The 25,729-nt window shown below is 40.9% G+C and overlaps 1 protein-coding gene across 8 annotated transcripts in view; it reads left to right on the top strand.

The window, feature by feature from the left end:
• Positions 1 to 25,403, top strand: part of CRADD (CARD and death domain containing adaptor protein) — a 78,981-nt gene extending 53,578 nt beyond the window's left edge. For all 8 annotated transcript variants that reach the window (XM_083858884.1, XM_083858888.1, XM_083858885.1 and 5 more), the window contains one exon: positions 24,891 to 25,403. In XM_083858884.1, the coding sequence (XP_083715010.1) occupies positions 24,891 to 25,186 (296 nt within the window). In that variant the 3' untranslated portion in view covers positions 25,187 to 25,403. The remainder of the gene's footprint in view (positions 1 to 24,890) is intronic.
• The last annotated feature ends 326 nt before the right edge of the window (positions 25,404 to 25,729 follow it).

The raw sequence follows: 25,729 nt of genomic DNA, 5'->3' as shown, positions 1-25,729 counted from the left end.
CTTGAATTACACAGCAATATATATGCCTTTTCAGCAATAGCACTGCGTCATTACAGGGAAATGAGTATTGGAACAGGTGAGAGGCCTTCACTTAGGTTTCACTTAGGAGATCCAACAAAGACAGGCAGTTCTTAACTGATACTTAGTTTCCCTGCAGGAAGTATACTTACCTTGGTGGTGTGGGTGCAGTACTCTACAATGGCTTTTCAGTGCTTTGGGGTTTTGTCCTTGTTTTATTCTACAGCTAGTCTTCACACTGAGCTGAGGAAGGGTAGCATGTAATTTAATATAATGATGGTTATTGCAGAGGTAATTGTTGCATGGCTGATATTAAAGGAACACTTTGCAGCTGATGAGCACTTCCCATTTCAAAGCTAAAAAACCCTTAACACACACACACACACACACACAGACACACATAAAGAAAGAGAAACTGCATAATTTAGATTTTTTTTCAAAAAGGATTAGAGCATTCTCCAGTATGAGGAATATTTATTAGCTGTCCTTGTATGTGATTTGCCGGCATAAGCAACAAAGCAAAATAAGACAAAGCCACCAAATGCTCTGATTGAAGATCCTATGTTACTGGCATAGTAACCAGTTTCTGAAGTTTGGGAATAAATGAGCAGTAATTTTTAGACTTTTTTCGTAATGGAGACATGTACCATAATTAATATTTTCTTTTTTGTCATTACTGTTCACAATCCTACTTGTGTGCTGGCTGGCCTGTATGTCCCTTAGTGGGAGTATGCTCTGCTCTTGGATAAATAATTAAAGTTTGGCTGTATTTTCCTCTTCAGTTTGGACTAAGGTGTGTTGTGTTAATATGTGCATTGCTCGACTTGTAAGACAGCTGTCTTAGAGGGGAGATGTGCACTGGGAAGAACAGCTTCTAGCTTCTTGGCAAAGCCTTCTAGATTTCCAACAAACGTGCAAGGCTAATTTGGTTAACATGCAAACTCCAGAAGGTGATCTCAAGGACATAACCATTCAAAAGCAGAACAGAAGAGGACAGAACTGCTGTGATGTTCATATATGCTTTAATGGTTTTAATAAGTAGAACAAACTGTTGCCTGCCTGCAGAGCCAGGTCATGAATTCCCTATCTTGTAAATATCTGCTGAGACTGGGAAGCTTAGTAAGCTCCAGCCCCTTCAGCTCCTGGGGCTGACTAAAACTCCACAATATTTTCTGTAAGAAAAGATGTCTAAATTCAAAGCAATGGGCAGTATAAAATTATTTAGATTTTAGAACTTCAGGGGGAGTTTATCAGAACATATAAGATTGCAGTATTTCTCTTTATTTACCACCTATACACTTCCCTTTTTAAGAATTCCCAGTTTTCAGTTGCCAAGTTATAATCCAGATTAGAATGAATTTTAGTAACAGATGATTCTTAAACACATCTTGTGTGTACATGCTTTTGAGAAACACCAAGGACTTGTTAAATGTTTTCTGTAAAGGTAAAGTATTCAGGTCAAGTATGTAGTATGCTCCTTGTGTCTTAAATTTAGGAATTTTCCTACACTTCAGCACTGCCTCTCTCAGTGAGTCAGGTTTGGAAATGTGACTGATAGCCAACTGGCTTTTCTTTTAAGAAGATTCAGAATACTTGAACAAACAAGTTGTGAAAGCTTCCAAAGGGAAATTGCCCAGACTGGAGCTCGTCTGAGGAGAGTTTGTCATCAAGGGAAATTCTCTGACATCTAAGAAATCTTTCACCAGCAGTAGACATCCCTTACATAGAAAACACTGCCAAGCACTTCTGGAAATGACTAACTAATTGATTGACTGTGCCTTTTCTACCACGGCCTTTTTTTTCCATCTTCATCTTCTTTTTGCTTGTTTGTTTGTTTGGTTTTTTCCTTTTTCTTTTTAAATCAGGCAGTTAAGAAACCAAAGACATTCCTGGCCAGGACAGTTTTCTCAATTGACTCAATTTTCCCATTTCCTCCCTTGCTTCCACTGGCCCTGCTGGGACAGAAAGTTCTGCTGCAGCCTGCTCAAGACTCATCTCCTTTAGCAGCTCACATTGAGAGTTTCACTAGTCATTTGCAGACCCTTGATCAACCACTGGCTGTGAACAGGTGCAGGAGGCCAGAAAGCCCTACGTGCCTTTGGTTTCTGAGAGCAGCCAGAGGAACTACTTCAGTGGGAGGGACAGAGAGGTCAGTGCAGTCTTCTGAGAACTGAGGGCTATGGTTTTAAACCTCCTTGTAAATGAATTGTCTGTAGGGATGTTGTGTGAAGGGTGTCAGTGGCAGCACTAGTTGTCATATCTCATTGCAAGGGCTATGACATTGCTTGCTTTTGAAATGAAGTATTTATCCAGCTCTGGAAGAGAATTCTAGGCTGCAAACCATACCTCCTTGTGGCCCTCTGTTAGGCTTTGATGTTACTGAGGGGCTCAGCATTTCTCATTGCTTTGTTTCTTGCTCAGTCTGCCAGCTGCTAAAGTCTCATTCACCCTGTGCACAGCAGAGAGGGAGCTTCAGCCTTCACAAAAGCATCTGAAGGTCCCACAAAAATCCAGTCTTTGAAGTCTTCCGAGTTGTACTTACCACTTTTCACTTGTTCAGACCTTATGGAACCTTTGGCTGTTTGAAGCACTGTTCTTTTTTTTTTTTTTTTCTTTTTTAGAACACAGCACAATACCTTTTACCAGCATCTTTCCTCTGGAGTCTTATTTGCTTTTGCCTGTTTCTTTCCAGAGCTTGCTTGCTTGCTTGCTCACTTCTGAAGCCTGAAGTGCTCAGCTTGCAGTACTGGAGCAAGTCTCCCATTCTGCATCAATTCCAAGATACAGAACTTGTCTTTTCTCTTTTTTTTCTTTGCTACCTTGTCAGGTTACAGCACTTCCTTCAAGATGACATATCAGAGTAGATAGGTGACAGCTTCCCTGACTTCTCTGGGGGTTTCCCTTCAGCTTCCTGAGCCTCAGGAGAAATTAGCTTTTCAAAGCTCTTCTCAGCATCCTCTGAGGCTGTATCAGAATTTTCCTCTGCAGCTTGTATTTCTTGCTTGAGTGCTTCAAGCTGCTCATCATTTCTTCCTCTAGTAAGATCACTTCTTTCTCAGTCATGCTTGACAAGATGTTTGAAATTGTCTTCTCTTTGATTAAGATATTTAGTTTGCGTGGGCCTCAAGTGCTCTGTCAGGCAAATTAATGCTGAATCCTCTGCTTCCCCCTTAAATGGTGCACATCTCTGTCTCAAAGAGCAGCTGGAGAAGAGAGAAGAAATTCCTTACAAGCATTTTGTGATCTTGACAATTTGGCAGGCATCAAGGGAATTGCAAGGGGTGGCTGTGAGAATCTACTGGGACAATATATAACTGCTTTCCATTGCCATGGTGCTCAACACCATCCTTCTCTCTTCCCTCCGCATCTTCAACCTTGAGATCCAGGGAAATGCTATAAAGGAGAAGTGAACTTTCAGGAACATCACAATGTGGTGTCTGAGCATCATCAGACATTGAACCAGTTACTTTCCTTCATTTGGAAGGAAATCTTAAGTAAAGTGAGTATTAATATGTGTGAAACAGACTGGCAAGAAGAACTTTATTGCTATAAAACATTACCAAGACACTTGACCATACAGTTTTCCTGATGTGCTGGCAGGTGGTCTTGTGTGAGAGCTTTGTTGAGCTTCTCTGTCTGCAAGGAGGCATCTTGAAAAGGCTACAATAGAAGGTTGAGGACAGTTTGTAGTATTTTAAACTGTCAGTTCCAAACCAAAGTACTTTAATGCAAGCTTACTTAAAAACAGCAGTACCAGTCAGGAAGAATTTTACAAGCTGAATATACATTTTTCTGTTGGACTTCCCATGTGTAGGACGCAGTATTTGCTGATGTTTGGTGATGGTACCAAAGCTCAAATTTGGTTTTTATCACAGAATTTTGATTTCATGGTCACAAAAGGTGGAACTTGGAGAGAGAATTTTTACTAGGAGATGTTGTGACAGGACATGGAAGAGTGGTTTCAAATTGAAAGAGAGTAGGTTTAGATTCAATATTAGGGAGAAATTCTTAGTGAAAGAAATGAAGCAATGGAACAGGTTGCCCAGAGGTGTTGTGGATTCCTCATTCCTGGAAGTGTTCAAGGCCAGATTGGATGAGGCTTTGAGCAACCTGGTGTACCCAAAGGTATCCATAGCAGGACGGTAGTAGTAGTCTTTAAGGAGTAGTAGTATGTAGTCTTTAAGGTCCCTTCCAACTCAAACCATTCTGTGATTCTAATTAGACTGGCCACTTTCACTTTCCTTTTTAGGGGTTATTTTTAGAGGGTTTCACTTTCTGGCTCCCCTCCATTTGACCCCTGGTGTAATCTTTGGACTAGAGATGCTTCTGGGGAAACATTAAATCCAAACAAACTCCTTTCCACACTGTTTTTCATGAAATCTTTCTTGGATGTTCACTAAAGTTCTAATTTTTTTTTCCATTACATTCTCTATTAAACACAGACACGCACTAGAGATCTCATGGTTAGTAACTTTCCCAAACTAAAGCAATTTTATATGCTTTTTTGTTTGTTGTATTTTGGAAGGCAGTTAGAAACACTGTGGTGCTTACTTGTTTTGTTTATTCAATTTTTCTTTGTTTTGGGAATTTGGGGGAGGATTGTGTTTTTTTGGCTTTGCTTTGTTTTTCCTGAGGATGAGATGGAAGAAGTGAGGAATTGGAAACACTGGAAATCCTTGGCAGAATAAATTTTTCCCCTTGGTAGTATGTCTGGAAATGAGAAGACATGAGTTGTTAAAGGATTGGTTTGTTATACTCTGATTTATGGAAACTCTCAGCAGTGACAATGCCTTCAAAACCTAAGGATATATTAGTTTGTCCTTTCACAGCAGGCTGATGTGTTAGGTGTTCCTGGAGCCATGCAGACCATGCAGATGCAACACAGGCAAGCTCTGAGACCATTTTGAAGAGATGTCTTTACTTTCGTAGGGAGTGCAGCAGAAGCAGAATGAAATATTTAGATTTCACTATCAGGAATTTAGTAAATTGGTCCTCAGTTACTGATTCTTCACTAGATATGTTCCAGTAAAGAAAGCAATGAAGGTCAGGAACGAAAGAGGAGAGTGGACTAAATGATATGGGTAGAATTGATGTGAAGATTTGCTGTGGCTGTGATCTGCCTGAACCTTTGCTGAAGCCTGGCTTCCCAGGAAGTTGCAGTATTTCTCAATCTTGCTTTATCCATGCTTTATTAATTTATTTCATGTCTCATAAAATCATCAACTCAGGATGCTGTAAAATCTCTCCTTGCTTTGCCCATGTCTAACATATCTATCATTTTCCTCTGCACACTCCACACCTGGGATAACATGACAGGGGGTCTCCTTCTCATGTCTTCACAGGCTGCCTTTGTGTCAGGGTCTTTAAATCAAATTGTTTGCTTTGTATCCTATTGTTGGATAAAATATGTATTTCATATGTTGCTTTGGTAGTGCAAGTATCTTATGAGACATTCTCCCTGCTGGACTGTTTTTTTAACAATATCTGGTTTGAGTTGATGAATCTGAGGACTATAATCTGTATTTTTATTATGAGCTTCTTGGCACTGATGTGTAATAAATTTACTTCATTACCCCATCCAAGAGAAATACTGCTAAGTTGAGGGTCATTAATGTTTCATATCAATATCCTGTCTTTAATAAATCCTAGTAACTTCTGCAAAAACTCTGTCTGCTTTCTGTTTTGGGCTATTCAGGAAGAAAAATATGGAAAAATTAAATGTTAGCCTAGGACTTCCTAGCTTTTCAGTGCCTATGTCTCCTTTGTCTTCCTAGTAGATATGTCCAGGATGTTCTAACTCATCTGGGTTGGAGCTGAGCCAAAGATGGAATGGAGTTGGTCTGTCCATATTTACTGGGACTCACTTTCCAACATGTTTTCACTTTCTAGCATTTTAAAACTTCTGCCCCCTGAATCCTAAATTCTTTATATATAAGAGCTTCATACCCAGACAAATATTTTCTCTCCATGGCCGTGGCAAGCAGAGTGTGAGACTGGTAGGCTTATGGAGTAGTGGTGTAACCAGAGAAAACCTGTGTGATGGGAACCATGTGCTGTGCCTGGCATGTGGCACATGGCTAGGGCCTGCAGGCACTGCTGGTGGGAGTAGTAAAAAAACTTTCTCAGCATAACATTGCCTGAGACTCTGCTAGTATTCCTGTCTTTCCAACAGGCTGACATCTATACTGGCAGCTTGTTCTGATATACTTTGTTGGGGATGGACAAACAGCCTTCAGGGTGGGCTGATGACTTTGCAGTGTGTTCACCTAAAGTGAGAGAAAATAGATGAAATAAGAATATATTAAGACTGTATGGTTTTATTCCGGTCAGTTTCAGGAGATGATCCATGGGGCCCCTGCTGGTACAAAAACCTGGTACAGGGGAAGATTACATCTTGCTGTACATGAATAGGTGTAACACCACCTGTTGTCTACACCTAAAACTCAAGTTATGTTCTCATAACAAATGCAAGCTATGGCACAGTACTTTCCAAAATGAGCTGTGATACCAAGATTTCAGTTTACTTTGGAAGATGCTACCAGGATGTAATTTCGTAGGTGGGTTTTCTGGACTGTTACAACTTGTCAAAACATACTTCAATCAGTCAGATTACTGGAATTCCCTGGGGGAAAGCAGCCTTCAGAGGAATTAAAAACATAATGTAGCAGCACAAATAGTTTTCTTGCCTGTTGCATAATAGAATGACTTGCTTGGTTATTCCATGGTTGGTCCTTTCCATGCTGAAATAAGTATTTGGAAACAATAGTCTAGACTACATTTAACGGCCAGATCATTTTTTGAAATCACATTTCCAAGTGAGGGAAGAAACCAAAGTAAGGTGAGCTTAGGGGATTTCCTAATCATCTCATACCCTAAGAAAAAAGGTTTGCTGTATATGTGGAAGACAGGAGGCATGATTTTGCAATTACAGCATATGACAAAGATTCCAGAAATCCTGAGTTTTTAGTTCCACCACAGATCTGTCTACCATTCCCTCCCTGCCCTCTCCTTTTTAAAATTTGGTCTAGGAGGACCTTGGAGCCTTGTGAGGAAAGACTCAGGTTGTCTAATGTTGCAGAATATCATGACCCATTGGTTCTGCAACACACCTAGATTTCCACCCACAAACAACAGTAGGGTGGGTCTAGAATCAGACCATTGTGTGGGTGGGGGTGCAGGACACTTCATGTGCTGTATAAATAAAGGGATTATGTGATAGTATTGCTTCAGAGAGAAAATGTCTACAGTGTACATAAACTACCCTTTGCTTTAGGAAATGGTACTGACACCAGATATTAAAACCTGAAGCTCATGACTTTATCGCTCATTGTTTGGTTTGTTTTTCAGCTCACAGAACAATACTTTCCTGCTCTAAATAGAGCTTATCACACCAAAAATCAGTGGTGCTGTTGCAGTTGCTGTGACAGTCCCTGCTTTGAACAAGATATTCCATGTGGAAAGCAGCAGTTCCACATAGCACAGCTCAAGGCTCACTGAAGCTAAGGAGGACTGCTGGCTTGGCTGATGCATGCTTCGTGATGCTTAATTTGGGCTGACACCGTAACATCTGACCCAGTGGTGCTTTATTGCTGGTGTAGGGTTGCTGTGTTCCAGCTACAGTTGCTGGATCAGCATTTGCTGTTAGTCTGCTGAGAAGTGCGTCTGTGTACACGCTGTTGGGGTGTTCCGTCCACTATTTCCAGGAGCAAGCAAACTCAGAGGTGTGGAGGAAAGAGGATGATGGTTGTTTATCCCCAGAACTCATCATGTTTCCAAGAGCTGTATTTGTGTTGGTTTGTCTGGAACTTACTCAGGCCAACGAATTCATGAGGTTGGATTTTCACTGGTTTCACATTTTGTAGATGGTTGTTGAGGCCAACACCCTGCTGCCGGGTCAAGGTGGCATGGAGCTACATCTTGCTGTGCTAGTGAGCCCTGCTGCACTGTGAGGAGGAGGGATATCCAAAGGAAGCTGCTCTTTAGTCGCAGCACAAACTTGGAGATTGCTAGAAGGGTCCCAGTCAGTTAACAGCCTAGCCTTATAGGACATCCCTGGATAAAAAGGAATGAAGAAACCACACCTGATGAAGGAATAAACTAAATAAGTATGTGTTTCTGTGACTGTCTTTTCTGGAACAGTCCTGCCTTATGTACTTGCTATTGCAAATGAGGTTTGGGCTTGTTTCTGTGTCACAAGCTTTTTGTTTTCATAGGAGATGTGGTACAGCTGGAGTGATGGGTCACCTTTTACACCTGGTAGTGTAGGCTCTGTACTGAGTGAGTTTCTACCTGGGAATTCAAATTTTCATGGTAGAATTTAAAAAACCCCAGTAAAACAACAACCCTTCAACACCACCACCACCAGTTAGAGCAGGAAGATTGTTGTACATAGATAATTAAAAATTGTGTAATGTTAATTATATAGTCTGGCTAGGTATATTCTCCTGTAATACCAAAAATAATACTTTTAAGGAGGGAATTAGGGAGATGGCTATTTTTGCATTGGTAAAGAGAGCAGCAGTCTGAAAACAGCTGGGGGCTGGTTTGGCAGCAAAATCTTAACCCAGCAGCCATCATGCTTTGCCATCTGCTCAGAAAAAGTGCACATGGAACAAGGCTGACTCCTGAGTTCACACCAAGACAGTGTGCAGTACATACATGCACTCTGTTCTTGTCAGTGAATGAAGGGCCCCAAACCTGCTCAGAGCCCTGCCCATCAATGCCATTGGAAAATCAGTGGCTTCAGCACCCTTTTATTCTCCTTTACCAGCTACCCCCATCTGTGATGCTCTCTACATGCATGGGAAGACCACTGCAGCTTTTGGCTGCTCTGGTCCTCTCCTTGCTCACCAGTGCTTTCCTCTCTCCTTCTCAAACATGTAGAGGCAGTGGGAATTAATACTGGGAAGTGCAGAGCCAACTGGCAGAAGGAAACCCTGACAAGCTGTGCATCGACACTGGGATATGGGGTTTGATTTATCCAACTGAAACCCTGAAAAGAGGTTTGGAAAGATAGAGCTCAAGAGAAAAATTCAAGCTGACCTCTTGCCACACTTACAGCTGGAATCTGTGCTAACTGAAAGAGGTATCAGGTCTTTGCTGCCTTCCACAAAAAATGACAGTATTAACTGGACCCTTATTTAGGAAATCTTGAATTTAAAATATGGCTTCTGAACCTCACTGGGCAAAAAAACCAAAACAAACCAAACCAGAAAAAATTCACTCCTGGTGGAAAATTTTTGTGCGTTTTTTCCAACAGAAGCTGAGGAAATCATTATTCTCCCTGTCACTCTCCTTCCTGCTCAAAAAGCACGGTAAGAAGAGAAAAAGTTAGAGAAGGAAGAGAAAAAGAAAAAAACAAATGCGTTTTTTAAAAGTAGGAGGAGATTTTTTGTCACGGAAAAACTTGCAACATACCTTTGACAGACAAGTTGGAGGGCTGCATTCCTGCCCAGCATGGGTTGTGGAACAGACCAGCTGCCTTTCTGTGGTGGGTAGACATGGTGGTAGCACATTGTCCCAGCTCCAGAATCCTCCAGCAATTGCAACATGAGGCAGGGAAGAGAAGAGAGATTGAGAAGGTGGCAGAAGATGGGAATAAACTAAGTCAGTGCTAAGAGTAAGAGACCAAAAGCAATCTACATTGTAACCTGTCCTGGAAAAACTATTACTTTGTGTAAATGCAGACATCAGAATTTGAATCAAAGGTATGTTTTTCCATATTAAACCCAATGCCTTAAAATTCCATGAGAAGCAGCCAGCAGAGTAGAGGTGAGGTGCAGCTATGTACCTATTTGTTTCCATAAAACATTTCAGCCTTTCTAGCTCAAATAGCAACTGACCCCTTTGGTTGTCTGCTCCTTTTTGTTATCAGTACCTTAGTGGATTTTCCATATTCCAATATGCTCAAGATTATTTTGGACAATGTATTATTTACCTTTCTGGAACCTGATCAATTAGCTTATTTGATTAAAACTGCAGAGGCAAAGCAGGGCTCCATCAGCATCTGAAGATGGGCACCTTTCACAGCTGTGGTCATGAATAGGAAATCCAGGATAAAAGAGCTTCTGGGCTGTTGGCTCCTCTGGTACTCTTCCTTTTTCACCTATGTAAGTCCAGCTCTTTGGAGTTATTTGAACATAATCATAGCAAACTCTGTACATAGCCTAATACATACAAATGCTTTTTCCCAACCCACAGCTGAGACTGCAAACTCCCCTCCCTAAGTGTTTGTATTCAGCAGACATCTCCCCTCCCAGTCACATGGGACAGTGTAGCATGGAAGCCATAAAATACAGTAGTTCAGATATGAGAAAGGCTAGGAGGCTGATGGTTCAGAGTTCCTGGAAAGCCTGGGATGGTGTATAAATGAGGTCATATCTAAAACATCTTCAAATATGTTTCTAAAGCAAATGTTGCACAATTAAATTGAAGCTGCAGCGGAATAAAAAAATAGAGATGGATTTGTTTTTCTATTGAACAGGACAAAGATGTTATATTTAATGATTCCCATAGAAAAATTAAAACTTCAAAATTCAAGACACAGCTGTGTTGTCAGTTGAAGAAAGTATGTTGGATTGGGACATACAGAGCTGTATACCACTGTGTAAAACCTGAGGAGTTCTCACCTTCTCTTTCTAGCAGACATATGTATTTTCCTGCGCTTTCTGGTTTGGTCTAATGTGCACATTCGTGCAGTAATTATCTTTTCTCTCAGGGCCAGAGACTGATGAGCACTAGAGCTGTGCTGCAGATTGCTTCAGTTGCCTCCTGCTGTCCCTGCATGTAGCTCTGATATTATTTGATAGATATTCTCAAGCTATATGCCTTAGGATCTTTAAAAGAGCATTCTGTAGATTTACAGAGCTACAATTTTTTTTCAGTTGTGTATTTGAGACAGTTTTCTGTGTTGTTTGAAATTCCTTCATCAAGCTTTTGTTCAGCTGTTCCAAACAAACTTGTTCCCTATAAAAGCTGTGCTTCTGCCTTACTTACAGACACAGGCATCTTTGGTTGACTGAGTTTCTTTACTTTCATGTGGAAATACTTGCATGACACAAAGAACTGTATTAAAAATGTCTTCTACTTTACTTGCTTGGTTTACAGAGGGGGTATGTTGAGTCTCTTTGTCAAATGCTTTAGACCTGAATGGTTTAAAAAGGAGATGTGACTTCTTGAGGCGATCCAAGGATTCTTGTCCCAAGTCTCGCAATCTGCCTGCACAGAGCTTCCTGAAAACAGTAAGGCTCTTGACAGTTTTCAGCTTGACTATTCCCATTTACTTGGCAATTTTGGACATGAAAACCTTTATACATGTATGAATGCCAAGCTGCCTCAAGCAAGGATTTTTCAAGGGGTGCCTGAAGTTCTCAAATACAGTATAAATATCACTATGTAATGCCTAGTAAATAGCATGTCTTGAAAAGCCTGAGTTATAGCAGTAACTTCATGTTCTTGTCAACCTCTTGAGTAGATAAGAAGCCTCCACTTTCAATCAACAAAACTGAATAAAGATATTTAAATGGATCAGTCTTGTGCCTTTGGCATACAACTCTGAGGCTCTGTAAGACTTAGAAAGCTCGAATCTCCCAAGATCAGAGAGCATGAAAGAATTGCAGCCAAATTTTCATCTGTATTCTGCACTTGGTACTTGTAGACTTGAACCCTCTGTCATTAGGATATTTCCCCACACTGAAGTGCAAGTGGAAGGCCTGGTTATGTGGGTGGGCACTGTATGGTTTGTACACAGCATGGCTGGGTTTTCATGTGCTGATGTGGTGTGGTGCATTTCCGCAAAGGGGAACCTGAGGCCGCTTCTGCAGAATGTGTTAACCTCGCATCACCAGGTCATTCACCTCTTCTCTGAGGGGCACACACACAAAATTAGGCTAGGTGTTGAATGTGAAGGTCAAAACACTTCACTCTATCTAACCCTCAAATCAATTAGAAGGCTCATTTCAAGGTGTGGTTGATTTCTTTAATGAAGTCAGACGAATGCATAATAGGTATATCTGAGGAAGGGAAGGGAAGGGAAGGGAAGGGAAGGGAAGGGAAGGGAAGGGAAGGGAAGGGAAGGGAAGGGAAGGGAAGGGAAGGGAAGGGAAGGGAAGGGAAGGGAAGGGAAGGGAAGGGAAGGGAAGGGAAGGGAAGGGAAGGGAAGGGAAGGGAAGGGAAGGGAAGGGAAGGGAAGGGAAGGGAAGGGAAGGGAAGGGAAGGGAAGGGAAGGGAAGGGAAGGGAAGGGGAGGGGAGGGGAGGGGAGGGGAGGGGAGGGGAGGGGAGGGGAGGGGAGGGGAGGGGAGGGGAGGGGAGGGGAGGGGAGGGGAGGGAAGGGAAGGGAAGGGAAGGGAAAGGAAGGGAAGGGAAGGGAAAGGAAGGAAGGAAGGAAGGAAGGAAGGAAGGAAGGAAGGAAGGAAGGAAGGAAGGAAGGAAGGAAGGAAGGAAGGAAGGAAGGAAGGAAGGAAGGAAGGAAGGAAGGAAGGAAGGAAGGAAGGAAGGAAGGAAGGAAGGAAGGAAGGAAGGAAGGAAGGAAGGAAGGAAGGAAGGAAGGAAGGAAGGAAGGAAGGAAGGAAGGAAGGAAGGAAGGAAGGAAGGAAGGAAGGAAGGAAGGAAGGAAGGAAAAGATGTTGATGTTTACCGTTTTACAGTTCTGGTGCTAAAATATTCAGCATTATGAAAAAAGCCTCTTGGTTTCTTTGTTTCTGAGTTTATAAAACCTAAAAGATGTTTGCTTAAGCAAAGAAAAAAATCCTTTTTTAAGATTCGATTTCCATTGTTACCTCTAAGAGGTTCCTGAGATGTCAGGAACAGTTGTCAAGGAAATAGCAGGCCTTCGCTCTTGTTTGTAGCAGGATTTCAGGTTTGGTTCCTTCAGGAACACAAACATCACTTGTATTTCTGCATCTGTGGGACAGAAGAGATTAGTCTAGTTTTTAGTTTTGCCTTTTGGTTTTGTTTCAGTCTTAGATTAGACATTGCTGTGCAAAAATCCCAAACCAAGTAAAACAAATCTTTTATGGTTTGTTGATCTTCCAGCCTTTTCATTGTGGTGTTAAAACATTTTTATTTCTGATTTTTTATTTACAAAAGCCAAAAATGATTGAAAATTCAATTCTGGATCAAAGTCTGGCAACTGGTAGAATAAAAAACTATGAGGGAAAATGTTCTCTGTGCACGAGACATGAAAATTAATTGTTTAAGCAAAATATTTTTTCAGATGTTTAGGTTTTACATACGAATCATCCCACTAATACTAGCACAAATCTTCTACAAATAGCAGAAGTAATGCAAATATTTGCTAATACCTTTTTTCATTCTGAACTGACTTCAGTTCCTTTGGCAAAACGCTATTCTGTATGAGTAGAACACTAATTGGGTCCTCAGCCCTCGAGTGCATGAGCGCATGGTTGCAGCTGTGAGTCATCTCCTTACTTTCCGTGCTGTCTTGGGATCTCTTGCTGACTGCAGAGGATCAGCGTGTTGTGTCACCCGGCACCAGCCATGTCACAGGGCAGCCACGAGCCCCGCCGCCGAGCACATGCTGCGGGCTGTTATGTCAGTGCTGACTCAAGCCGGGGAAAGGAGTGCTCACCCGATCCTTGCTGATGTAAAGTGCTCCCTGAGTTAGGACCTCACTTTCGGAAATTACTTCACCCACACTCCCATTTTCACCCTTTTCGTACCAGGATCAGCCTGAATTTGAGGAAATGAAATTTTTAAAAGGGAATTGATTTGACTTGCATATGTCAAAGACTTTCATAAATTTTAAATAATATTTTGAAAAATTAGGGGGTTTGTGTATATGTGTGTATATATATATATATGTGTGTGTGTATGCATGCGCATACACCCAAATACATTCTCACATTTTCTTTACAGTCTTGTGACTGTGACTTTCTAAAACTGCAGCCCTATTGGACAGCTAAAATTGGTGTTGGACAGTATAGATCTGTGAAACCGGCCATGAGATTCCAAATTGGTTTCTTGCGTATCTTTGCCCTACTTGGCACTTGAGAGGGCTGGTTGTGATGCTAAGCCTCCCATTCATCTGGAAATGGAGAGAAGCAGGTGATGACACCTGGAGCTCTCCTTCCTGACTCCTATGGAAAGCTCTGAGTCTTCTGACTCAGGCTGTTGAATCACATTTGGCAAGCGAGGCATAGCAAGTGATGGTAGCTGAGCAGTGTATTTTAGTACCACTACCTTTTTTTCCTGTGGATTTTGAAATGTCAAAAAGTCTACTAAAGTTCATAAGCATTTAGAACACTGATATAAAAAATGGAAGAAAAAAGAAACCAGGAGGGGTCTACATCCATGTTGCTTATGGTATTTTGTGAAGTCTTTTACACCTATGCAAAATGTCTTTAAAGAGACACTAAAGTAACCTGTTGCACTTTGTTTACTTGTTTTGCATGGATGTAAGTGCTTAAATAAAAGCCAAGCAGTGGAGGATTCAGCAGAACGATAGTATTGTTTTAGCTTGTTCTGCGTGGCTTGTTCTATTAATATATGTTTGTGGTCAGGAAGGAATGCAGTCTCACTTTGCTGTAATATGTGCAGTATTAATTTTGGTTTGACACCTGCCAGGCAAAGATCCTCACCAGCCAAAGGCATTCTTCATAACTGAGCTCCATCTGTTGTGCAGATCTTTGATTCTGATATTTCTAATGATTCAAGCCAATGTGAAAAGAAGAGCCAACTTGAAAAAAAAAGTCTTGAGGAGGAATGAATAGTTCTATCAAAGCTAAATATAATGGTTTATTGTCACATTTCATTTAAATCCTGCAAGGGAAACATGTGTGATTAGTTTTGTTTTAGAAGAAAACAGTCCTTTCTACTGGCAAGTGCCATTGTTGTTGTTGTTGCATGGAAAGAATATTGATAGCTAAAGTTCAAGCACATGATTTTATTGCTGAAATGCTGTAGCCTTTAGAAAGATTTCTTGATAGGAAAGTTACTAGTAAAAAAAGTTTACTCACTTACTGTACTCAGCAGATTAAAAGCCTAAGGCGTCTTTGATTCTTGCATGGAAAGGAGCAGCAGGATTAACAATTGCCTCAGCTCTTTGAAAGACAGCTCAGGCTTTTTGAAATAAACATTCAAGTAATGTCTGTCAAAAGAAGTTAGCTTCCAATCCCCTGACAAAAGTTGCGTGATGATTTTGTCACCTCACTGACAAAACAATCATTAATTGCTCCAGTTAGCTTTGTTTTTCACTTAGAGTGGGTGAATTAATCTGTCAGAGCTGCCCAACCCACATGGGTAAACATTTGCCTCCTTTGATACCATGAGAAGTCTACAACAAATATGAATGTATTTTATGATCATCACAACTCCATACAATCACCTGCTGAACATTTATTTTTATTTGTGATAGTGTGGAGAAGAAACTTGAAAAAGAGAAATTGTGGCTCTGTGGGCTTCAGAACTATCATTAATGGTTGAAAGTTCTGTATTACCAAGCACCATTTAATTCATCAGGAACTGCACAGCATTGAAAACTATATAGAAATGCAGTGACATGCTTAAGAATTTGATTTTTTTCAGCGTTATTTGTAAGGTTGACTATTGGTGTGACTGCTGGCCTGTAAAACAAAACCTCATCTCTACTCTTTCAGATTAGCAGGTGTCTTTGTGCTGTCTAGTAGTTCCTGAAGGCAGAACCTAACAACTGAGTAGATATTTCTTTTTCCCCTTAGTGTATTGCTGCATGCTGAACCTGTTCATGCATTTATATCAAAAGTACACTGCGAGGAGGCCATCATTGGCTGTGGTTTCAGTGCTCATGCATATTGCTCACTTATGTATAACAATATAGAAATAGGAAATATCGGGCAAATTTTACTTCTACTTCAGTGTCTAAAGCAACACAAAATGCAAGGTATAAAGCCACAGTATGACTAAATCCAGTCATGCCTGTAGGTAGAGTCATCCTGCCTAGAAAGGCAGTAGACATTATAGTATATTGTGTTTCTGTTTACTTTACATAGGTGCAAAGTAAACCTATGCAAAGTAAACAGGAACACAGCATACTATAATGTATGTTGCATGCATCTGCAGCTGCCATTTATTTATGAAATTAATTGTTTGATCTCATGGTATGTAGCAGCAGAGAAATACTGTGTGGGTTTGTAATTAAAATTTTGCATGGAAGACAAAATAACATCCATGCTATTAACTGCTGAAGCTTCCTCCTTGCTCTTTCCAGTACACTGTGAACAAAGATGTGAAAACCTAATCTCATTCAGTTCCTTAAACACAGGGATTTCTCTTTATGGCTTGAAAAGGATGGAAACTGAAGAGAGAATTAATTCATTTATAGACTTCTCTGACAGTTTAATATCGTTTAGTACTGAAGACCATGAGCATAGCAGAGATCTGTAGGGGTACAAAACCTGTAGGAGAGATAAAAAAATGTTCAGGAAAACTGAAACTGAATAGTGGGAATGCAACTGAAAAGTTTTGTCATGAAATCTGAATGTTCATGTTTCAGATTTTAGCAGTCTGCTTCCATATCTGCAGCAGATACTACTAGGCAGTCCTTAGCAAGTGATAAAGAATATATGAATTAGCTGCTGGTTTGAGCCAAAATAGAAACATTTCTGTTCTTGAATTGCCTGTAGATTTACAAAATTTTATGCTGTTTTTCTTACCCTAATACCCAAAATGTACTTAATGTCACAAAGTGTGGTGTTTTAGAGCTCACAGAGGAGAAGAGCTGCCAACAAATGAAGATATATGTACTTCTTAATTACACCACTAATGCAGAATCTCAGCAAGCTTTCAGCAGGAAGGAGCTGACTTTGGTACCTTGGTTGGATTGTGCTTCACTTCAGAGTAATGCCATAGATTTGATTACCAAAGGATCATGATCACAATTTATTCTGCATATTGGCTGTCATATACATGTATGATAGATTCCAATTTGTTAAAAATAATATAGAGAACTTAGTATCTTCTAATGCAAGTCATAAAAACCAGCACAATGAGGAAGAATGCAACCAATCTTAAAAATGTATTTCATATTTGCTTTCATTTTGGTTAGTGCCTTTCATAATTTAATTAAGATACTTGGAAATGTAAATTACCGTGACGGAAGTATGCTTGCAAGTAAGTGTTTTATGATCACTAATTGACAGAAGGTTTTATTCATGCAAGTTCTGTATATAATGTTTGCATTCATCAGATCAGAAGTTAGCAAGTTACAGAAACTGTGAAGTGTGACTACTCAAACAAACAAAATTTTCCATTAGATTTGTTTTACTGTAATGTAAAACAGCAGCTGAAAAAAAAATACGGCTTTTTAAAGCTTTATTTTGGGTGTTTTTCTTTCAATGTGTTTACTGTACAGATTCCATTCTGTAGGTTGCTCTGGGTATTTAACTGCCCAAGATTTAAATGGATTGCATTAGGGAAGATTGTATATATTGGACCTATTGTTTCTACAGAGGTGCAGGTTTTCCATCACCAGGATTTCCCCATGCTGAGTCAACTCTGTGGGAGGAAGAATCTGGATTTCCCAAGCAGAGAACAGTGATCAGCTCTTGCTGGGTAGTCATCATCAGATGATGTTTTCCAGTAGCCTGAAATGGGATGAAGGAGGTCAGCATCTCTTTGGTAGTCAGCAGGAGCCTTCCGAGGAGGCAAACAGCACAAACAAGTGGAACAGCTGCCTATGTAACTCACTGCTCACGTCTGGCAGGAGAGACACAAACAGTTATGCGCGTGCTAAAAGCAGGAAAAGGCTATACCACTTCTCAAAGTTATTTTACTCTTCTCTAAGAGAATTCAAGCTGAGTGTATTAACTTTATATATAGAAAGATATCTCTAATGGGATCTGGTATCTGTCTGCAAACAGTACAGTTCAATTTTTCTCACTCCTTGGTCAAACATTCTTCAAAACCCACTGAAACCAGGAGGCAGACCTGGTGGGTCAGACTAGACTTTGGATGGGCTGAGTGATCCATGCTGTTTACAGATGCAAAGAAGATATGTATGTGTTGATACCAAGAAGAGAAACATTTTTTTCCATGTTCTCTGGAACATGATTAGTTGGAACTATTGCAAAGTTCTAATGTTCCCTTCTCAGCCTTTGAATCATTCTGGTGTTTAATTAGCAACAATGACAACAAGATTAAAAAATAACACCCAAATTATGTAGTAGGAGTTGGTTTCTGGAAAATCTGTTTTACTCTTTTTCACTGATTAGCAATTTGAACTTGTTTCTTGGATCAAATTCAAGTTGGATCCTAAAGTTCACTGAAATGAAATAACCTTCTAATGCCTCATGATAATATTTGACTTGCATAGGAGGGACTAAGTGCTGGAACCTCCATGAAGACCTGCCGAGTACTGTATATCCAGTGTGATAATTTCCTGTCTGGCACTCCAGTCATTCATGTCTGCAGGTTGGCTTATGAATTTGAATGTGATATAGGAAGAGGACAGGAATTTTCCTGCAGTTTCACCTGCTAATATAGTGTTGGGAGAGAACAGCTGAACAAGAAAACAGCAGAGCAGCTGTACAAATGGAGATTTGCTGTAACCTCTTATCTTCTTTTGTAACAAATCAAGCCATCCCCTGCAGTTACCCAACAACTTCTCTTTTTTCCATCCTTCTCACCAGGATCTCCACTGTAAACTTGTGTTTTACTTCAATGATCCGTAGCGTTTACTGGGAACCCTCAAAATGCTTCTTTGCTATCCCTTTCATTCAGTATCTCTGGCAGCTCAGGGGGTTTTCAGCTCCTAGAAATCTCCAATTCTCCATTAGTTGGAGTGTTACATAGTGCCCTTCAGTTCAGGTTCTGCAAGCCCTACTCGCTGCTCATGAAAGCCTGTCCCAACCTGATCTGCCAAGTGTCTTTCTTCATGACGCGCTCTCACTATTGTGCTCACACCAGGGGATTTTACTCTAAACCTGTTCATGTGCAAGTTATTTACTGTTGTGACATTCAGTCAGTAGATAATTTCTGTAACATAGCACAGATGCCAAAACACACAGCCTTGGCAACCATGCTGTGCTGGGTTGTACCCAGCATAGAATGGTTGTATCCCTTCTGTACCCAGTGTTGGGTCTGTGGCTCAGGCTAGTTAAATGAATGGGCTGGAGGAAAGCAGAGCCTTGCACTAGATTCATTATTATGTATGTTTTTCTTTAGCTGAAGTGCCCCACATGCCACTGATGGCATGTTAGCCATGAGGGTTCTGAGTAGCTTCAGAGTCACTTTTAGTTTAATTTCCTCTAGGAACCAAGGCCATGCACTCCTCTGCTGTGGGGTGTTGTGTGTATGCATGTACCCCTAGTAGCTTCTGAACCTCTTGCCAAGCATCAAGAAGCCTGTCTGTTTGCTGTTGAGGAAAGGAGCAGTTTCATGAGTGTCTTGAGAACAGGTAAGCGGCTGGAGAAGACCTGAAGTCAGCTGTAGGATTCACATCCTGGGGGGGAAGTGAGGCTTCTTTGGTTTGCTGCTTGCAGAACCTCTTAATCTAACTTTACCACTTCTCAGAGAAGAACTGTTCTCCAGATGCCAGAGAAGATGATTAAAGAGGACTCTGAAGTGTTTGCTTTGAACTCTTCAGAAATCATGACTAGGATATGATGTGGGTTAAGTGAACAATATTAGTGTCTTGAGTCCAGATCGCCGAAGGACTCCATACACCTAGCAGGAGGAGATGCAGAGGCCAGATGCATGCTCAAGCAGTTACTCCTCTTTACGGTCCCATTCCAGTTATGCAGGGTCTGAAGACCAGACTTGCCGACATGTTTCTGATGTGATTATATAAAAATTAGAGCATTTTCCTAGCATTGTTCCTGCCAAGGGCTCTTGCATGCTTGATTTCAGCATACTGCTTGATTCTCAGGACAGTTTTTTCTTAAGCAGGTGCTGTTCTGGAGACTAGGAAGCATTCTTGATCCTTCCCAGGGAAATATTTATATTTTTTCTCTAATGATTTACCAGGAGAAATGGAGTATGTCTGTGCACCTCGGCATTAGAATGTGCAGCTCAGAGATAGCTGGATTCCCATTTCTTCTTCCAGGGCTCCTTCTGTCTTACCCAACAAGTATGTACATGGTCCTTTAAATGGATAAGATACAGAGGCAGTGCTGGAAGCAGCTACCGGTCTGCAGAAACACTTTTCCCAACAGACATTTATTAGTTATTAGATGAAAGATGGGCCATAATATATCCCTGTCTCCTGAACTGCCTGTGACATTGTTCTTGTAGGGTTAGGCAGCAACTGATTAAGACTTTTTCAGCACTTTGTATTCAGGTGCAATTTCCATCCAAGTCCCTTTTACACAACAGGGAGCAAAAGCCAGAAAGTTGGGTTTGTATTAAAATGTTTTGAGTTCACAGGGGAGAAGTCTCTCTGAAACTCCAACAAATGCTTCTGGTCATGCACAAAGAAGTCCCATGTACATGGAGAAGGGTCCTTTAGACAAAACCATAGAGCACTTTGGGCCTTAGCAGTTCTGAGCAATCAGCTGGTGCTTTGCAGGTCACCCAGAAATGCCTCAGCCCTTTTTGCTGCTGTCTCCTGTGTGGGCTTTCTTACATCTTGCCATTTGTGCCAAGTGGGACACAGCTGAGGTGAGATTGCTTTCTGTCCCCCTGATTTTTCCAGTATCATCTTGGAGTCTCCTACTTAAAGCTACAGAGGTTCCAAAGAAAAAGAAATGCAAAAGCAGTGACTGTCTGCCTTTGCCCCATGTGGTTTTTGTATCTTTGTTATCTGGGTGACTCTGTTTTGTCTGGTCTGTATCTGTGATACTATTTATATCCAGCTTTGTTTCCTGTCCCCACTCACCAGCACCATTGTAACTCCTGGTTTGTGCAGTGGTCTGGAAGTAGTACAGATATACACACACAGGCCAGAAGTTGTCAACATCTCCTGGTTTTTAACTGGAACCACTAGGATAAAGTTTAGTGTGGATGAGCTTCCTTCACCAGCGATGGGGAGAAGCACATTTCCTCGTGCTACAGCTTTCAATAGAGGGAGGCACAGGTCTTTCTCTGGGTCAGTTTCAGCTTCACAACCAAAGTGGAGACTGTCCTTCCCATCTCCAGCCCTATGGAAGGGGATATTCATGGTCCCAAGAACCATGCCAGCCAGCTGGCAGGTGGTCCCAGGAGAGACACTCTGCATCAGGCTGGCTCTCTCCCCAGCACAGAGCTGTTGGCTCCTCATTCTTCAGGACCTTACTGAAGGCTTCAGCATGAGCAGCAAGACTTCAGCCTCTAAATCTCTGCAGTGTGTGTGGCCCTGGCACCTTGCAGACTAGACCATGCCCACAGCTGAACACAGTGTTTCACTTGGTGCTTTTGCTGGAGGTGACAGCAGCACTAATTGCCTTCTCCAAAGCATCCCTCCACACCCTCTGGTGGTGCCCCAAGCCCTACTTCCTCCACTTCTTCCCATTTTAACAGTGCAGTTCTCATTTTGCTAAGCGGAAACACATGCCTGACAAAAGCACGTACACCTACACATCAGACCCACCTAGCGCAAGAAAAACTTGACCTTTTTTTTTCATAAATGAGGTCTCAGTATCCTAAAAATACCTTTCAAATGCAACTGCAGGATCTGCATAATTGAAACTTTTTCTCTAATCTCATTACCTCCCTCAGGCAGTTCCTGACAGGTGGAGATTATAAATGAGAGTTTGTAGTAAACATAGCTAAAGAAAAGGTATCTTTAATACTTTTGCGATATATTCAAAGCAGTTTGGGCATGAGCACTGAGAACTCATTTCTATTTCACCTCAAATGCCATTATGTTTATTAAATTAGGAGTGGCATTAATCCTAGAACATACCCAGATCATCTTTTTGTGATTTTGCATTTGTCACAATTGAAAGATCTCATTAAATATTTCTCTATACCTCTAAATAACGTTGCCTGTCATGTAATATTTGTCTCAGATTTTCCTCAGTGCTTTTGTATCAGAGCTGAAAATGAGCTATCACACAAAATAAAATGGGACTGAAATACCAGTCCTTTGTATTAAATTTAACATTTGGCTTCCATCCCAGAATTTTCCACATCCATATTAGAATCAGATGGTAGCGTAAGATGAAAAGATCTCCTTGCATGGGTTTTATTCTGATCCTTATTAAATGGCTGATAACAGACTGAAGGCAAGATACTTGTAGTAGTAAAAAAGCCTGCCTAATATCAAAGGCTGGATGGGACAAGCTGATATATATTATTGTTGGGGCATCCTGCTTGATCACATTTCAGTATCACAAAATCATTCAGCTAGTGGACATGACATATAAAAACTTCTGTGTGAGAGCAAAAAGCCCAGGCTGGCAGGTATTACTGCTGTGGGTACACACTTAGTAGCTGACCATCAGCCAAGAAAAGGGTTTAATATCAAAAAGTATTGTTGGTGACAGCACAGCGTAGCTATATTTATTTTATTCTCAACTATTTGAGTTCATGAAAGACACTGCCTTGTCTTGACTTACCTGTGGAACTGATACCACATGTGACAGCATAGGGCAGCCCTCCTGGTATTGATCAGCCTTCTTCAGAAGTGCATCCTCTGCCCTATCCACAAACCAGCACTTGCCCCAGATTCCTTTAGCAGTCTGGAGACAGAAAGATCAAAGAGATCTAAATAGTCTTCAGAAAGCAATTTTCTCTTTACTCAAAGCAGCTTTGTACAGTTCTTGTGTATTGCTTGGCTGAAATTGTACAAACATTTGCAGGCTCTGGGTGTTCTATGCAAAAACAATTACTTTTGATAAAATGAAGGAATGGTGCTTTCTGGTGTTGCTGTTCTGCTGTAGTGGAGACTGTGAGCATGATATTGGAGCTACAAATTAGATTTTGCAAAGCGGCATTTCTGTAGGGAGTCAGCTGCTTCAGACCAACAGGCTATAATCAGAATTTTTCAAGGGGATATTTTGCCTGTGTTTTGTGGCAGTATCTTCAGCAAGAGAAGTAGAGCAGCAATTGTAGACTGCATTGACTCTTCATTTCAGATTTGATCACAAAGGCTACTGAAAACCAAGTATGATTTGCAGGTATTTTATGCTGCCTTTCTAAATGTACCTTTTTAAAGGCTGACATGTGGTTTGAACTTACAGACAGAGAATCATTTCACTGGCAGTGGCTGTACACAGCATCAATGTCAACATTTGAGCTTATACCCAGTGCTCCTTTAAAAATCAGTGAAGAGAAATGTGCACATTTAGAGGAGTTTAGTTAATGAATCTGATTATTTTAGACATCTTCTTTCCAGTGAGAGGGTTTGTATTTTAGAAGAGTCTATTTCTCTTCTCAGCAATAATTAATCCTAGCATATTTTGTTCATGAGGTATCTGTAGTTAGGTGAGCTGGATCCCACACAGCATTTCTGAATAGCAGTGTATTCTCACTTGGGTACTAACACTGTATGAATACTTCTGGGGTTTTATTTTAATTAGCAGATTGTCCTAGGGAACACATAAAGAGATTGCTTGTGTATGTAAGAAATGCTTGGTTCAGTTCCTACAAGATTTTTGCTGCTGATAATTTCCGCTATCTTAATGCTTCCTATGAAAGCTGTTTTGGTAGTTGTATTGATTCTGTCCTCCTCAGGTACCAGTTCAATGTGAAACATCTTTTTGGATGAAGAATGCATTCTCTTGGGTATGTGGACAATCCTAAGGGACTTAACATCAGGCAAAAATCTCTGAGAAAAAATGGGACCCCCTTGCATTCTCCTGAAAACATCTTCAAGGAGCTCAGATTAATGGAGCTGTGGCACATATATACCTGCTTTCAGGAATATTACAAGAACTGGGCTGAGGGATAAGGAAGCATAATTTGTGTTTGTGAACAGCGTTGATTACCTGTTTGCTTGGGCTCACCTGAGCCATGCTTATGGAGTCATTCAAATAGAGGAAAAGCCCTCAAGGCTAGTCTCCTCAAGATGAGTTTGCCATATATGACAGGGCACAAAGGGTAAGTAGCGTCTCAGGACAAAATTTCCTGTGAACAGCCCTCAGAAAAAAAATAGAGTAGTACCTATTAAGTAAGGAATCAAAGTTATTTCTGCAGTGTATAAATGGAGTTACAGAATAGGAGTAGTAAAGTATTATTGTCCCATGTTTCTCACTTGTCACTATATCATACTGGTGCAAGCGCATTGAGAATGATGGCTGCTGGAAACAGGTTCCCTGAAAACCTTTCTTTTTCACTGTTGTAATTCTCTGGGGGAATGGTTTCTCCTTTCTGACCCCCTGGAGTCCCTTACTACATAGAGTGACCCTTCCTTCCTTCCCTGACCTCACTGACTGTGGTCCAGCTATCTTTTTCCTGAGCAGGGGGCTATATAATGCCTCACCCTTCCTTGTTCTCTCTCTTTCCCCGTGGAATTTCGAAGCATAAGCACCTGGGACAAAGGTCCTGGGGGAAGGGCCTCTTCTGGTATCTTTTATCTCGTTCCTGGTATAATTCCCTCCAAAGCCTCCTAAGAACTGAGCAAGCTAAAGCCCCTGGAGGTGGGTGGGGGGCATTTATATGTTTCACTACCCTGAAATCTGTAATTACTTTTGGGAGTCTTTGCTTTGGTGTGCAGTTCTGATGTCTGGATTGCTGCCATCCAAAACCACAAGGCTCCCTAGTATGGTCCACTGAGCATTAGTTTTCATCTGATTAATCTTCTGGTTGATTATGTAATTAATTTTTCTAGGTAAATATGTATTCTGTTTCTTTAATTAATTAATTCTTTAAATTAATTAAAATTAATTTAAAAACCTCAGTTTTGCTCATGCTGATTCCCTCCTTTGTCAAGGTCTCCCATTAACTTTTGCAGCAGTGCCTAGTGACACACGTTTTTTCTTTCTCTCTTTTTTTTTTTTTTTTTTTTTTTCTTTTACAGACTTAGCTGAAGTTGCACCATGCATTTTGAAGATGTCACCAACAGATCAGCAGTTGAACAAGCTGGCAAGGAGTCTGGGACCTGAATGGGAGCATGTAGTTCTGTGCTTGGGTTTGTCCCATACTGACATCTATCGATGTAAAGTCAATCACCCTCACAACCTGCAGTCACAGATCGTAGCTGCGTTTGTCCTGTGGAAACAGCGTTTGGGGAAAAAAGCAACAATACAAAGTCTGCATGCCAGTCTGATGGCAGAGGAAGTGGATCCTTCTGTGATACAGTACATGCTTGAGTGAAGCCATGCTATTTATGCTTCCACATGCTTCATTAAATTAAGTAAACTGGATGGAAATGTATGTTGAAGATCAGACACCTCAAACTGTAAAAATAGTAGGAATTGGAACTCTGATTTGATTAAGCTTAAACATTCCAGTTTTCTGTGGCATCTTGTGACTTGTAATTCTTTTCATGCCTGATTAATTTTTAGCAGGCATTAAAAAATCTATTGTTCTTTCCTGTTCTCTTTTGTGTTATTTCAGTGGGGATATAGGGTGACAAAGTTCTTGCAAGCGGGTGGGCCTGCAGTAAGTTCAGCAAGGTTTTCGATTTCACTGAGGGAGCAAGACTTGGTTTAACTTTTTTTCTGGACTATATAGAAGCCTTTTTACTGCTGTTTCATACTAGTTCCCTGATATTACAGCCAGAAATGAGACTAATCACCATTACTAATTTTAACAATTTTACAACAGTTATTGCAGGTGGCTAATTTCACATTTATAAAAGTTTCAGCACATACAGTTTTTTGCTAGAATAGATGGCTGCAACTTTGGTCTGCCTTT

The sequence above is a fragment of the Zosterops lateralis genome (assembly GCF_965231275.1).
Source record: "Zosterops lateralis genome assembly, chromosome: 4".
Classification (NCBI taxonomy): Eukaryota; Metazoa; Chordata; class Aves; order Passeriformes; family Zosteropidae; genus Zosterops; species Zosterops lateralis.
The sequence above is the reverse complement of the archived record's forward strand: the minus strand, read 5'-3'. Positions and strand labels throughout refer to the sequence as shown.